The sequence below is a fragment of the Poecilia latipinna genome, unplaced genomic scaffold (genome assembly GCF_001443285.1).
Source record: "Poecilia latipinna isolate Pla-1442-1.1 unplaced genomic scaffold, P_latipinna-1.0 Scaffold2241, whole genome shotgun sequence".
Lineage (NCBI taxonomy): Eukaryota > Metazoa > Chordata > Actinopteri > Cyprinodontiformes > Poeciliidae > Poecilia > Poecilia latipinna.
In genome coordinates, this window is record NW_015114857.1 from 50,613 (window position 1) to 66,524 (window position 15,912).

The 15,912-nt window shown below is 37.8% G+C and overlaps 1 protein-coding gene across 2 annotated transcripts in view; it reads left to right on the forward strand.

Annotated features, from left to right (window-relative positions):
• Positions 1-13,415, forward strand: part of LOC106936916 (collagen alpha-1(XIX) chain) — a 63,551-nt gene extending 50,136 nt beyond the window's left edge. Inside the window, exons 33-36 of one of the 2 annotated variants that reach the window (XM_015018174.1) lie at positions 718-784; positions 910-1,047; positions 8,176-8,253; positions 12,394-13,415. In XM_015018174.1, coding sequence (XP_014873660.1) covers positions 718-784; positions 910-1,047; positions 8,176-8,253; positions 12,394-12,494 — 384 coding nt within the window. In that variant the 3' untranslated portion in view covers positions 12,495-13,415. Of the gene's footprint in view, positions 1-717; positions 785-909; positions 1,048-2,673; positions 3,943-8,175; positions 8,254-12,393 lie in introns of those variants that run through there. The other variant, XM_015018175.1, reaches the window with a different exon arrangement.
• The last annotated feature ends 2,497 nt before the right edge of the window (positions 13,416-15,912 follow it).

Here is a 15,912-nt window from a genome sequence, read left to right on the forward strand (position 1 = left end):
TTTTTTTTTTTTTTTTTTTTTTTTTTGCTTATCTCAATTTGCACAGTCGAAAGTAAATCCTGAACAGAGCAAGATTTACATATTGCACCCTTACAAGGAATAAACTCAATATGATTACTGCTGACTGTCCAACCCTGCAGTCCGTACTGTTATACGGTCGTAGCTACGCTATTCTTTTTACAAGTGGTTTACAGACTTTCTGACTGTGAAAATATTTCTGGATATTATATTTATATTATGCATCTTCATAATAGCGCGCTATATTGTAGAGGCACACAGAGCTAAAACAATTCCTCCGTGGCACGGGGCGCATCACTGCAGAGCTGAACATAAAGTAATACCACTTTAGAGAGTTATAGTATCGAATTTAATATTCCTTCCTGAATATGTTTTATTTATTGCCGAGTTCAGATCTTGAGTTGAGATTGGAAGAGGTCTTAAAGAAAGATTTTTACAGGTTTTATTATCCTCTCTTCTTCCTTTTCACAATTTTTGGTTTCAATAATGTTTGTTGGCGGACTTTGTGGAGTATAAATACATGAGGAGTATCTGTTTAATTGTTATGGCATGATAACTTTAATCTCCGCTGTATGTTCTCTGCCTCCATTTGCCTCGGAATGAAGGTTTAGCTTGTGTTGTCTCTTAATTGGATTTTCCGTCTTTCTTGCCCGAGTTAAAATGCTTCAGTAAGTGATCTTTTATTCTCCCTTCACACAGGATGATCCCAGCTTTACAGAAGAACTCAAAATCTTTATCCAAAGTGAAGTAATGAGGATTTTTGAAGGTAAAAATAGTCTGACATTTAATTTAGCTGATGTGTTTTGGTTCACTCTAACACCCCCGTCTTTATGTCATTCTCCAAGTTGTTACTCACACAGCCTTTTTTGAAAATATTTTCCTGCCCTGCAGAGAAAGTGTCTGGCGCCGCCACGCAACAGAAGACACCTGCCGGCATCTTAGCTTCACCTTTCCAAGGTCCTCCAGGACCCCCGGGCAAGGATGGGTCCTCAGGTCCACCAGGAGAGCCTGGGCCACCTGGACCTCAAGGTAGTAGCTTAATACTTTGAGCTTAAAGGCCTGACTTAACCACCAAAAAAAAAAAAAAAAAAAAAAAACATAAATGGCTTGAATTATCTGTTGGTGTTTTAATATACTAAAACTGATTCATCAAGTGCCTTGATCTTGTCTTCACAGTTTTCCTATTTCATAACTAACATCCTCCTGTGTTTAACTTAATTTTAATATAAATGCGACGGTTTTGCAAACTCCTAGAGAACAGCGTAATGAAGACTAGGGAGCACACCAGAAAGGTCCAAGAGAACGCTGTGAACAAGTTTAAGATTAGGATTTGAAGCAAAGTCTACCGAGACACGGCCATCCTGTTCAGACCTGGGGAGCGACAGCTTAGATGTGTCTCTGCTCCAGCATGTCTGAATCACTTGGCTGTCTTCCCTCATCAGCATGTTATTCAACTCTGCAGATGCCTGGTGGTGAGACATTCGTTTGATTCAGGTGTGCTGGGGAAGGCAACCATGTAAAAGTTTCAGGATAGTAGCTTCCAAGGACTGGACCTAAACTGACAGGCTTGGAGGAGATCAATAATCGAAGACGCAGCCAAGGGCCCCATTGTAACTCAGAAGGAGCAGCACAGCTCCGCGGCTCAGAGCGAAGAATCTTTTGACAGGAGAGCTATTAGTCATGCACTCCACGAACATGGGCTTTATGAAAGCGTTCCAAGAAGAAAGCCATTGCTCAGAGAAAACTATAAGAAGTCCAGTTTACAGTTTGCCAAAAGTCGTGTAGGGTACATGGCAAAACCGTCAAAGAAAATACTCGAGCCCAAAACGGTTTGCTACGAGGATGTTTCTTGTTCAGCACAGACGGGGAATCTGGTTATAGATGAATGGAAGACGGCTGCAGCGAAATACAAGATAATCCTGGAACAAAAACCTGTTAGAGGTTACAAAAGAAACTTGAGACCAGGGTGAAGGTTTATCTTCCAGCAAGATCAAAGCATATTCAGGTGTTAAAATTTCTTAAAGACCACACCAAAGTCCAGCCAGGGGTCTGTGGAGAGACTTCAAAGTTGTTGTCCACACATCCTCTTCCTCCAGTCTGATTTAATTAATTTGAGCAATTTTGTGAGGAAAAATGAGAAATGATGCCATCTTCTAGTTTTCTATTATGACATGTTTATTGCAAGTGGCAAATAAAAATGCATCCTACATTTTCAAATTTTCATTTCTAAACATTTGGAAAATGTTCTGCATGGTTCATTCCACAACCATGCAGTTACGTTAGTTATCTATCTATACGTATAATCCCAATAAAGTAAACAGAAGTTTGTCTTTGTAGCGTGACAAAATGTGAGAACATTTAGGAAAATTAATACTTTGTATATATCTGCACCAGAGCTTTAAAAAAAAAAGAATGAATAAATAAAATGAAACTTTGAGCAGGCAACTGTACTCTGCACTGTCGCCCAGACTGCGCTTGAAAGACGGAGGAGTTACCGTTGTAAAAACGCTCTGTTTTCCATCTCATGTAGGCTACTCACTTATGCATGTTTTTGTTATGAGAAGAGCTGATCTGAACTGCTGTAGACTGCTTGGAATGGGGTCAGACTGACAGTTCTACTCTGTATGGATTCATGAGTATTTTTCTCTTGCATAGACCCATATATCAATGCAGACTGAGGGGCTGGGAGCAGAGGAAAGGCCAGGAGTGTGGTGCACTGCAGCTCTCTGGGAAATATGAAGACAAACGAAGAATTGGCTGTGAATAAGAGAAAATGTTATCAGTGTGGACAGAAAAGAGCTCCATTACTGATACCTCACTCAAGGAGAGAAAGCTTCTGAAACACAAAAGGAGCGTAGTCGAGTTGGAGGGTGGACATTCATTATAGGACTAATCCTGACTCTCTGACTGCTCACACATCACTAATGGTTTGCTGGTCAGGCTTTGTACCTCCAACATGCTTAGATTTATTTTGTGTCCTCAGCAGAACTTTGGTAAAGCTTTGAAAGAGGAGTGCTTCATGTGTTGGTGCACATCAAAGCACTGCTGCATTGGCCTTTCTCTTTAAACTTTTGTATCTACCTCACATTGTTCAAGACCATATATATATATATATATATATATATATATATATATATATATATATATATATATATATATATATATATTAACTCAAAGCTATAACTTCTAATGCTCGTTTCATTTCATTCATGAATAAAGTTCAGCTGAAACCAGATGTTTACAAACACATAAAAATAGGCAAATCTTTCCCTAAACGATTTTTTTCCCACTTACAGATAGTGAAAACACGAGATTTGAGATTAGAATAAAACATTTTACTTATATAAAAAAAATGCATTTTTAATTCAGAAATGTGGGCTTAGTGAAAAGGGTGTGTAATACTTGTTTAAACGTAGTTTTCAAAGGGCACTTTTAATCTGCAAAAGGACCTTGTAAAACATTGATTGAATATAACTACATTTCTCAAAGCACAACAGTCAGTTCAGAACCATGAGATCAGCACAGCGTAATGCCGTACTAACGTACTTCACAGCTACGATAATTTCCTCAGGCTTGAACCGATGGTCATTACGGTGGAACACTTCAAATTTAATTTTTGTCATGACACACGACAGGCCTTTGCAAAAGAAAGTTTTTCTCCCTGTCTGAATTTGCAAACTGTAGCCTGCATTTTTATGTAGTTTTCAAAAGAATGTCTTTGCTAAATGGCCTTTCAGGCCATGCTGATGCAGGATTTGTTTCTTTGTTGATTATGACATTCTCTTACCTGCTTCAGCTAGCACCTTAACAAGCTCTTTTGCTTTTTGTTGATACGCACGTGTCAATCCAAAACACAGTCACATGTGGGACACAGAACCCATCTCCTTCCTGAACGTTATGGTGGCTTGGAAGTCCCACGGTGTTTTAAACACCGTGGGACTTCCAAGCACACACACACACACACACACACACACACACACACCACGCGCGTGCGTGTGTGTGTGTGTGTGTTTCATAAAGTGCACGTAAATATCTGGTTTCCACTGTAGATAATGTAAGCAACTACTCAACTCTAAATATTTGCCACAGGCATTACACATCTTGGATTTTGTTTGCTTGTTTGTGTCTTTTATGCTTTTAAAGTGTGTTTTATAGGCCATTTAAAGTGCAGCTTTGCAATAAATATTTATTGAAAATAAAGAGAAAAGTTATTTCTCTTAATGCATCGAGAATTCAACAACTTCTTAATTTTTTTTTGTTCTTTGTTGACTTGTGACTCCACTCAGCTGGTGAGGGAGTTTGGGGTAATATTTCCTCATTATTTCTCGTCATCCTCCGCTGGAGACCATGCTCCTCTGGAATATCCAATTTGACTTCTTCCCTATTGTGGCAAAATGAATTGTTTATGGAGAAAAATAACCCTGTTGATATCATTGTCTTTCTTTTATTTTATTTTTTTTCTCGTTTGTGGTTTGATTGCACAGGCGAAGAGGTCTCCAGCTGTTAGAGCATGTGTCCTTGAGGACACATGCTAAAAAGCAGTTATTCTTTTACTGTACTCTTGTTTTTGTAAGATGGTGATTTTCTACAATTTTTTTTTTTTTTTTTTTTTTTTTACTTGTTAGTCCCAAAAGAAAAATCTCTAGTATCACTGTATAATTAATTAACTCTTTATTTAGTGTCTTTTGTTGTTTCTTTTATTTTAATTTTGTAATTTAGTCCTTGTGTGTTTATTTATACCTACTGAAAAAAGGTGTTTTTTGTTTTTTTGTTTATTATTATTATTATTATTATTATTATTATTATTATTATTATTATTATTTGCAGTTTCAGTCAGTGCAGTCTGTTTTGGAGTTGCTCTGATTTTTCATGTGCAGGATGGATGTCTCAGTGAAAATCTGAGTGTTTTTGATAGAGAAACTCCTTATGGATAGGTGTGTGTTATACATTTCTTTTATTTATTTTTTTTTAGCGCATGCTGTTAGCATGAATTCATGGTTGTTGCTGTCAATAATGTTTTTGATTGGGTACATGGAGGTGTACAGCTGCAATCTTATCAATCAACAATGAAACAGTATTATATGACAATATCTCTATTTTTTATTTTTTATTTTTATTTTTTTGTACTTTGTCCATTAGTGGCCCTGGAAACAATTTGTTTTCAACCGAGCCCAGTGTGACATTTTCGATTTCATCAGGGTGTGCCAATCCAACGTGGCACCCAAGCTTATTGCTTTGTGTGCTATTCAGTACATTTTTTTCATTTTGCTTAAGGTACAGTGCACTTTCCTCCATGGAACGTCTCCTCCCTGAATGAATGCCCCCGGCCCTGTGAGTGTTAAAAGAACTCTCATTATTGCAGGGATGTGTGGATAGCCCCACTTTCTTTGAGATTCCGTTTTGGAGCATTCATGAGCCTTTTCTTCTGAGATTTTCTCTGACATGTAAGCGTTGAAGCGTTTCCCCTTTGGGCCAGGCAGCGAGATGCTTGATACTCCTGTCAATGTTTCTGACGCACTCCATGCAACTGCTGGTCGTGAGACTCCATTACTTTAAGTGCCTCATGGGGAAATATTGTTGTGGCCCCTTGCCTTTTTACTTGGTATGCTGCTGTTCTTAGCTGTGAAGACTTAACCACTTTGCATGCAGAGAAAAGCTTTTAAAGGATGATTGTGTTTTTTTTTTTGTGTGTGTTTTTTTCCTATAAACACCAACATTGCCTGGTCTGCCTTTTTAATGTTTTTTTTGGTTTGTTTGTTTTTTTCAGCTTTTTCTTAACACGCTTGTGGAGATGCACTGGTCTTAAATTTGATCAATTTTCAAACCTCATAGTAATCCAATTATTATTTATGTTTAAAAACACTATCTAACAGAGTTCAAAATATTTTTCTCTAGTTTTCCTGGAGTGTATTTTTATGTAAGGTAAGGTAATTTTATTTACATAGCACATTTTCAGCAACAAGGCAATTCAAAGTGCTTTATGTATATTCATAGCATAGACAACATCTGTGTGAGTCAGAAACCAGCTGCTGTAACACATGGTTTTATTGTAAGAGCGCTATGAAAAAAGTATTTTTCCCCTTAGAGTTTTCTTTTAGTTTTTTATTTTGTTTCAGGTAATTGCATGAGATGATCAAACAAATTTTAATACCAGACAAAAACCGCCTGAGTAAATACCAAAAGTAATTTTTCAAAGGATGATTTAATTTATTAAAGGCAGGAAGCTTGTCAAGTCAAGCCTGCCTGCACTATCACTGTCAGCAAGAACTGCCAAAAAGCTTTTTTATTCAAGCTGCTGTAGGTAACTTTTATTAAAAAAAATATATAGTTTTTGCATATTTGTTAAAACAGTCACTATGTCATGACAGCATAATATGAGGCAAATAATCTGTGGGGGGGGGAAATCAAGCTCCACTGTGTTATTCCCTCTGCCATCTGCTTGAGTACACTGCTCCTGGTCACCAACCAATCAGAGCCAGGAGGAGGGTCTTAGCACTGTCTATCAGGCTCATGTATGCACTGCTCACTGTCTCCCCATTGCTCTCTGTATCCTGCCCCACAATCGTTCCTTTTGTAAATTACGCTGGCTAATACGCATGGCTACCAATGACGTTGATAAATTGTTTTCCTGCACTGCTAAGTTGTTTCTAAGTCATTAGCACAGCTGCAGCATATACGCAAACATGACTGACAGCACCAAGACCTTCTTCCTAGTTCTGATGTTTCTGACCCGAGCGGTATATGTATTGCTGCAGATGGCAATTGGAGCACAGGAGGAGTTTTAATAGTGTTTCCCCATATTTTCTGTCTCATGTTATTCTGTCACAACACATTGACAGTTTTAACAAATACGTAAAAAAAAACAGTTTAGCAAAACTTACATACTACATCACTAGTTGTAAAAAGATTGGAGTTTTGAGCCACACATATAACTACCAGGAAAATGACCACAGTCATTGGGCAAAAGATAGATCGAGCTGAAAATCATCTGAATCCAGCCACCATCCAGTTTTTCTGTGTATCTCTACATATTTCGCATGTGTGTGTGAATAATTAATTTCTCTAACAAATAATATTTTTACTGTTCTCTACAGTTGTTATTACTCTTCTTAGAGATGTAAAAGTATCTTTAAAAAGTGGATAGCTACAGGTAGGCTTTCAGTATCATAGTCATCTTTTACTGAAGGAGCATAATCTAATTAGAAAATATTACAGTTTCCTAGTTTTTCCTCCCTCACCATCCTGCTCACTGTACTTGGTGGCAAGATAAACTTGGAGTTCATCATTTTTGTCGTTGCTTTGACTCTGCCCAACTACATTTATTTTATAGAAATTGTTAGGGTTGCCTAAAACTGTCCCAAACCTAAAACAAAGTTGTTGTTTTTTTTTTATCAACATGGAATTTTTTTTGCTTCTGAACAAATTATTGTGTAAATATTGGGTTTTTCTGATGTCTTTAGTGTGAGATTATGCTACTGTATTAAAAGGTGGTGTAATTTGATTGCTTTTTAAACATCTTCACCACCGTTTCCGATAAAAGTGGACAGTTCTGCAGAGTCGTGGGAAAAGAGATAAACACAATTTAGATGAGCAACAGGGATGTTTCTAATCATAGCAGTTTTTGTGTGTGTATTTTTGGTTTGCTTGTTTTTTTTTTTATTCGCCCACCTGTCTCCAAAATCAGAGCACCTGCAGTGATCCACATTTTTGATGGCTGGTTGAAATAATCCTCTTTACTCTCCTCTGAAGTCTTGAAAGACATGTTCTTGTGATCCTGTCATTGTCCGTGACGCTCTTCAAAGAACTAACCTGCAGATGAATTGTTTGAGGATTTCTGTTTTGACAATATGTCAGCACATCTTTTATTGTTTAAATATGTAACACTGAAAAAAGGGGGTTCTGGACTGTCAATATCTCCAGACTAAAGCTGTGTCCCTCAGACAAACACAGGGCTCAACAGATGTCTGACATTTTTGTCCTGCTAGCAGTATTTAAGATGACGCAATGTCTCGGTTCCTTGCCAGATAAAAAGGTTGCACAATGTGTTGACACTTTAACATGCTGTGGCATTTGTTCTAATTTTTGTACTGCATACTCTATATAAATGATAGCTTTTTTAGTATTTATTCGGGTTATTGTATATCTGTGTGTCCTCAGGATACCGGGGTCAGAAAGGAGAACGAGGACAGCTTGGTCTGGGGTTACCAGGAGACCCAGGACCCACTGGGCCACCAGGTGAGAAAGGAACATAGAAGGCCTTTGAATTTGAATGCTGGTTGTGTTGACAATCCTGACCTCTTCCCCTTCCCTTGCCCACCACTAACACCCCACTTATTGCATGAAACTTTCGCAACTGTTGGCAACTCTCAACAATTTTTGTGAAAAACAACTGTAACTGTGATAAATAAGGACAAGGAGCTATTGCAACGTTGCACCCACTCACATTGAGCTGGATGATAAGTATGGCAAAAACACTCCTCGGTTTTTAAGGTATAATGGCCAGTAGGGTCATATATATGAATGATGCTTTGGGCACTGAGGACCTCATTGCAACCTCTCTAAAATACCACTATATTTTAAATAAATATTTCTTGCCATTTGCCAGAAAACTAAAAATGTGTTGTTTCTGAAAATTGTAATGAGCCAAGTTATTTATGGCCACAAAAATAATCAAGGATCCATCTCCCTTAATGAAGTGAAGTGTCACAGAAGAAGATTAAGCATTGTAGTATTGGCAAACAAGCCAATTCAAAGTATTAAGAACAGGGGTGCCAGTAATTGCAGGGGGGAAAAGTAACAGAAATTTGCTGAAATTAAAGGTTTAAACTTTGTGACATTATGGTACTGCAATATTTTTATTTTTTTTTATCTACCTACATGCATATTTACATCTTTCAATAAATTGGCATGCTTACTATATTAAATTAGTTTAACATAACATTAATCATTTGGTTAATGATTTGGCAAGTGCAACATAAGAGTTTTTTTTTTTTTTTTTTGCAATCAGAATTTTTTTTTTCATTAATCCTTAAAAAAAAAAAAACAAGTGAACATGGTGTTCTTGATACTGGCATTGATAATTTAAGTTACTTAAACAAGACAGGCGATTATCTGTAATGTGGATTTATTATTATTATTATTATTAAAAATTAAAAGCAGTCATAGACACAGTCATAGACATAGCCAAACTATTACCAATCATTCAAAAAACAAATAAATAAAATCGTTCTATTTACACTTTTCTACTGTCAGAGTTTGAATTTTGCTCTGACAGCTGTGCTATGGTCATTTAAGCACTCACACGCACAAGTAAAATATGTAGAGGAAAATGTAAGAGCACTTTTCTGAGCTGCCACTTTTAGGTCAGATTGACCAGACAGATATTTCCCTTCCACATTTGCTTTTTTTTTATTTATTTTTTTTTTTAAAATCAGTTTTCTTGCATAGTTGCTTAAAAGAAGGAAATGCATTAGACTTGTGTCAAACTGGCACCTTCACAGCTTTTTAAGCCATCATTTGTTATCTTCATCTTGGTGGCAAAAATGCAGCCCCCAGACTGCATTCTATTTGTTAAATCCTCATGCTGCTTTGACGAAAGAAATGCCCCCCAGAGAAAAGAAATTTCTGCAGTAATGGAAAATGGCATCTGTTCTGAAAACTAAAATCCTATCGTGCCATCTTCCTGAACAAAAAGACCAAGCCATGATGTTGGCATATCCCCCTGCCGGTTTGAGAAGTGGGATTACTTCACTTACTTCAAGCCTGTGACAGCAGGAGTTTATCATTGAACTTGAAGTCACTCATGCAATCTGTGCATAATGTATGTGCGGGGGCAAAGGAAAGTTGGCTGTAGCTCCGCTGGAGAGGATAAATCACAGCTGTTGAAAGAAATCATCTCTAGAGGTGCTCGGTTATGGGAAGCACCTGCGGCATAACTGGTGGGGGTTAGACTTAAGCCGTAGTTGCGTCTTGGAAAAAAATCTGAAAGTTCTTCAAACTGACTGATATGAATGCAGGTCCACAGACTTCTGTTTTTTTTTTTTTTTATTTATTTATTTTTTTCCCTCCATACCTTTAGATTTACAAGTTTCCTGTAGACTACAGGAGAAGGTTTATTTCTTCCAGCCAAAATTTCTTCCACCTTGCCATCCTGATCAAAGATATCCGGTATCCTTGGCATCTACTCAGAGCTGGTTTCCCTTGGAGTCTAAAGGCTGGGATCCTCTCCATGCTGGAGATTCACCTAGCTGTTGTATCAGTTCAAATGCTGAGAGCTAAAAATCCTCATGTTGGGCTGCAAAGTCCGTGCTTTGAAAGTGGGAAGACTAACACAGGGGCGAAGACGACCCCAAAGCATTAAACTGAAAATAATTAAGTTAGCATGACCACATGTTCTATCTGCAGTCTTTGTCCTTATCTCCGCAAGTGAAACATTTGTCTGCAGTTGCTAATTAGTAGTTTTAACCCGGCTGCCCAAGTGCAGAGATTTAACAAACACCTCTTTTCTCTTGCAGTCCGTGTTAACATTTACCAAAGCACTTTGTTTGTGTGAGCGGTTAAGCAGTAGACGGCTGTGGCAGTGATGGAAGGGGCAAGCTGTGTTATCGCACTGAAGTAAAGGCCAAGCAGGTCTCTTTGTTCAAAGTGAGCAGGCCTTTGTTGAGCTGTCACTGCCCTGAGTGATGTAATGGACAGTCCTTTGGGAGGACTGAAGCAAAGGAGGTCTCTTTTTTTTTATTTTATTTATTTTTTTAGGCTTATCGAGACCTGTTTAAAAGACAGTGTTAACGCCGGCCACTGTGTCTGATGACCAGAATATAAACAGCGCGAAAAAGACCGTAAATGAAGAGTCACAGGCACTGCGGCTTCAACAAGCTGTTTGGTAGGTGAGATGAGATGATAATGTCCCAGATGCCATAATCGCCTCGACATATTAGCGCGCAGAGAAATGTTAGTTCTCCTTTTCATTCTCATTAGTGCAGCTAAAGAATTCATTAATTGTAATTGAGACATCCTTCGGTATGAATACATTTCCAGCGCAGATGTTGTGAACATTTCCAAAGTCACTTCGGAACGTAATGATCCGTGACTTCATTCCCAAACAAACCAGTGAAACTTTTTCTTACTTTGTAAATAAGGAATTATGACAAATTACAGGAATTAAAAGCAAACAGCCCAAGTAGGCATGCGTCAGTATAACCTTGGGTAAAACAGTATTGTTTTCAGAATATTTCGGTTTTTACGCAAATACGCACGACATCTAATTGCTCCAATCCAATTGCTTGTATTAAAAACAGAAAATCAAAAGGTACCTGTACTGATGCTAATGTAGCTGATCACTATAAGCGATGTTCTAATCTAGATTTCTTTCCCCCCAAATCAATGTGATTCATTTAAAAGCAGGCCTTTATAAGACCAAGTCACAGTCCAACACTGTGTTATGATTAATGAAATCACTGGTTTGTTCATGCTTGAAAATTCAGAAGATTTAAAGTGCAGCAAAATACCACACTACATTCATTCAGTTTTGCTGCATCATAGATGCTGCCGTCCATCCAAATGTCCTCCTAGCCTTCCTTCCTTTGGTCCTTTCTACGTTTGTTTATTTTCCATTGGTCCTTCCTTCATTTCTTTCCAGTTTATCTTGTTTGTTCTGTCCATTTTTTTTCCTCACTTTGTTTCTTGCTTCAGAACTCAGAGGTTTTAAGATCATTAAAAATTATTATTGTCCTTTTTGTGATTGTCAGTCAGTCTGGTATCACTGCATTTCAAAAGCGAACAATTACATTTTAATTTTAATTTGGTTTCACAGCATATTGTTTTGCTCATGTAATGTTTTAAACCACAAACTAATTTTTACTCACTGATGTCTGGACCTTCCTATCATTTGCCATAATTCCCCTGAGTAAAAGTAATTTGAGTGGATAGCACACAAAAACTGGCTCTAGTGCAGGAAACCTCGTACTCCTAAGTTTGACATTTCATGAACACGAGGCACTGTGATAACATCAGATTTGTCTGAGGAGTTTGGAGGCTAAGTCAGTTCTTCTGCTTCTTCTTTCCTGTTCTGCCTTTGTGGGGGTGATTTGAGGCCACGTCGGTCAAGTGCCAGTAAAATGTCAGAGTCTTTATGGCTTTGTGCCCTCTCCTGCCCTACTAAATCCTTAGAAATGCTCTGCTTGCAGCTTCCACGCACAGCATTTCTAAGCAGAACATTGTACTTCTGATTGCTTGCTACATATAATTAGATAATTACTGTTTGTATGACGGAAATCATGACTTTGCCAAACTTCAGATTAGCCATCAATGGAAAGCTCTTCCTAGGTGCTGATGAGGTGTAGCCTCTTTCAGTAATTAACAACATTCTCTCTCAAGGGCCACCTGGGATTCCTTCACGAGGCCCCCCTGGCTCTCCTGGGCCCCGTGGACCCCCGGGGACTTGTGACCCGAATGACTGCATTCTTCCTACCTTGTAAGCAGAGAGCGGGAGTGTCAAATGGTACGGCGGTGCGCTCCGGGGACGGTTGTCATCCATGATCTCCAAGCTGCAGCCACAGAGCAAAAAAATAAATAAAAATAGATGACCTCGCTGTGTCTGACAGCTTCTGCGGCTCTGCTGTATCAAACGGACTCAAAACTGACCTCTTTTGTTCGCTTCACAATAACATTTGGGTGCTGTGGGTGATTTTTTATTTTTTTTTTTCCTAGGTGTGCTGTTATGTTTTGTTTCGAATGCAGCTGAAAACCTTTTGCAGTGCTGTACTTTGAAGTATTTTTCTCGTCTTTCCAACTCTTACTGTGATGCAATGCATTCCTTATCGACTGAAGTTGTCTTTCAAGACCTACAGATAACTCCGTTTCGTCAGGTTCAGCCCTGGCTGAATAACCGTAATAATTATTTGTTTGCCTCTTTAACGGGCTTGTTGATGCACTCTTCTATTCTTACTCGGTTAAACTGGCTGTAGGTAAGTCTCATTTTTATCTGTTTGTTTATGTGAGAGAGAGAGAGAGAGAGAGAGAAAGGTCAACTGAGTGAATGTACTTGTTTTTTAGAAAATGTAAGTAAAATGTAACTAAAGCAGCCAGTTTGTCTGATATGGAAATTATTTATTTTAAGTGTGCTCCTTAAGAATGTATTTAAAAGATGGTACTAGTCAGCTAGAAATGTAGCATGGAAAACATGTCATTTTGTTTAGTAATTAAGTTATAAAGACATGAGGTAATGCATGTTTTAGTTGGTGATAGGTTTCAATGTTTCTGTTTCTTTGAATTGATGAGGTGTTTGTGCTTTTTTTTTTTTTTTAAGAATCTGTGGTAAAACTATAGCTGAAGACGTCTTCCCGTTTTCTGTAAGTCGCATGTCATTACTGAGCACTTATTAAGTTGCCAAAGCATTTTTATTTTTATTTTTTAAACCCACAGACACTCGGCTGCTATTATTTTTAATGCAAGCAAAGAATTAAGGGCAGATTTATTTCATTACATGAAACTATTTTTGGGATTTGTTTTTTTTTTTAATGTGGTTCTGTTAGAGATATTTCTCATTACCTGAGAAAGGAAGATGTAGTATTTCCATGAAAAATGTATAAATCCTGAGAGTGGTTGAGGCCCTGCAAAAAACAAAAAAAAAAAGATTTCTCAAATGGTTTCCAAAATGTAAATGCTCTTTGTGATATATCTATATATATATTGACTGGTTGTACAGATTATTGAAAACAGTAACACAGAAACCGTTCCACATTTTCTCGCCGCTAAAAACCGCAACAGCAGCCAAAAGAAGTCATTTTTCATTCTTCTTCCCACATATTTCTCCCTTTTCTCCAACTTTATCAGTAAACGCAAGACGTGAACTGAAAAAGTTTCGAAACACTCAAATGAAACGTAAGCTGGAGCAACTTTGGGGGGGAAAAGCCTTTAGTCAGGAATGTCAACATTCTCGCCACCTGCTGGCCCAGCATAGGCATCACAATATTTTTCATTGGAATCCAAGAGACAACAGGAAAAACACCAGTTTCAAAAAATATCCAGAGTAGTTTCCTTGACAACACAGCTGAATATGTTTCCATTCATGGGATACAATGCTAGATTAGCAAATAATAGATGTTCCCACTTTCACAAGCAGGAAATTTGTTGTTTTTTTTACAGCCAAACAACCTTCATGTTTCTACACTAACGTTAATGAAGTGATGTCAGACTTATGTAGCATTTTCCAACCCTTTCAAAGACATTTTTACAATGAAATCAGTCACTTTCTTTCATGGCAAGCTACTGGATCGTAGCAACAGCAGCCCTGGGGCAGTCTGACAGAAGCAAGGCTGGCATTTTGTACTATCGGCCCTTCTGACAAGGCAGGTGAAGTGTCTTGCCCAAGGACACAAAGACAGAGGCAGGTGAAGCGGGAATCAAACCGACGGCCCACCGTCTGCAAAGCAAACTCCTTACATCGTCACCCCAAACGACATAACAATGCAAAGGTTAGCCATTGTATCGGTGCAACTGATCTTGAGTCTGCCATTTTGTTTTCCAAAGAATTGTGAGGCCTGGAAAGGAACCGATTCTCACCAATGCCATTGCACAAATCACAGCGTGGCACGCTACCCAAATCCTCAATCCAGTATCGGCAGACTGATGAGTCACAGCTGATCAAGTGAATGAATACAGCTTGCAGTTATCATTATAACTTTGAAATAAAAAAAAAAACTGAATTTGTTGAAATAAGAGGGCAATAAATTTAACATTATTTTCCCATAGTTTGTTCAGTTCCAGGTGTTTAATTTGCAGAAATCTCATCTTACTAGCAGTTAGCCTTCAACCACTCGAAGGTACCCTTCTTTTTTTTTTTTTTTTCTCAAACACTGAGATGGCCTCTTTCAAATCAGCCCCTACGATCCCTTTAAAGGCAGATTCTTCTGCAAAAAAAAGAGTGTACTTTGAAATAATGTCCATTTTCAATTAATGTAACTCCTCATTTACTCTGTACTTTGTTTTTAACAGTAAATATCTTTAATGTGCTTTATTTTAACTTTTGTCTTCTAAGTCTAATGGGGCTTGAAAAGGGACCTGAGAATATAACTTTAAAAGCTGGCTGTCACTGTAACGACACTTTGAGGTTATCACTTGTCAATCATACATTGCTGCAGCTGTACAAGAACGCGTCTGCATCTGAGATTGTCATTCACATACGCCGTTCACATAGTGTTATGAATGATGATTCCTATGGTTTGAGTGTGAATAATTTCACTTCATCACTACAAAGGAAATCGGACTACCACGCCACAGCTAGCGGACGGTTATGTTCGGTTTGGAGGAGACGTTTTACTCGTGAATGTACTTGAACTGTCTAAGCTGCTTCATACTCTACATCCAGGTTTTCCAGTTACTAACCAGCACTGTGTGTCGCCATAAACTGTCTGGCTTTTGATTGCTTTGAGGCTTTATTTATTTAAGTTTTTTTTTTTTTTTCTAAATTAGTTTAATGCTTTCACCTGTTTTTTTTTTTTAATGGTTTGAGATGATTGTACCCAAACAGACCACTCTAATTTCTAGAAACTCCTTTGATCATCTGCAAACACTTTGTCACTCTGATCCCTTGATTTGAATTTACATCCCATTAGCAAAGATTTGAGTTGCTAACTTGCTTATTTCACTTAAATTCTGTTAGTCGACACATAACATATTAAACAGGAAAGTGGTAACTGGACCGTGTTGAATGTATATGATTAATATTAAGCTTTCATTTTCAGTTATTTTTCATTAGGGGTTTGACTGAAAAGCTTTATTTTTTTTTTTAGTTTGGCTTGTGTTAAAAAGGTTAGTGCTCTTTTGTGTATTTTTATATGAGATTCTTTTGATTCATTCTTTGCTTTCACTTGTCTCAAATAATTGACGTTATGT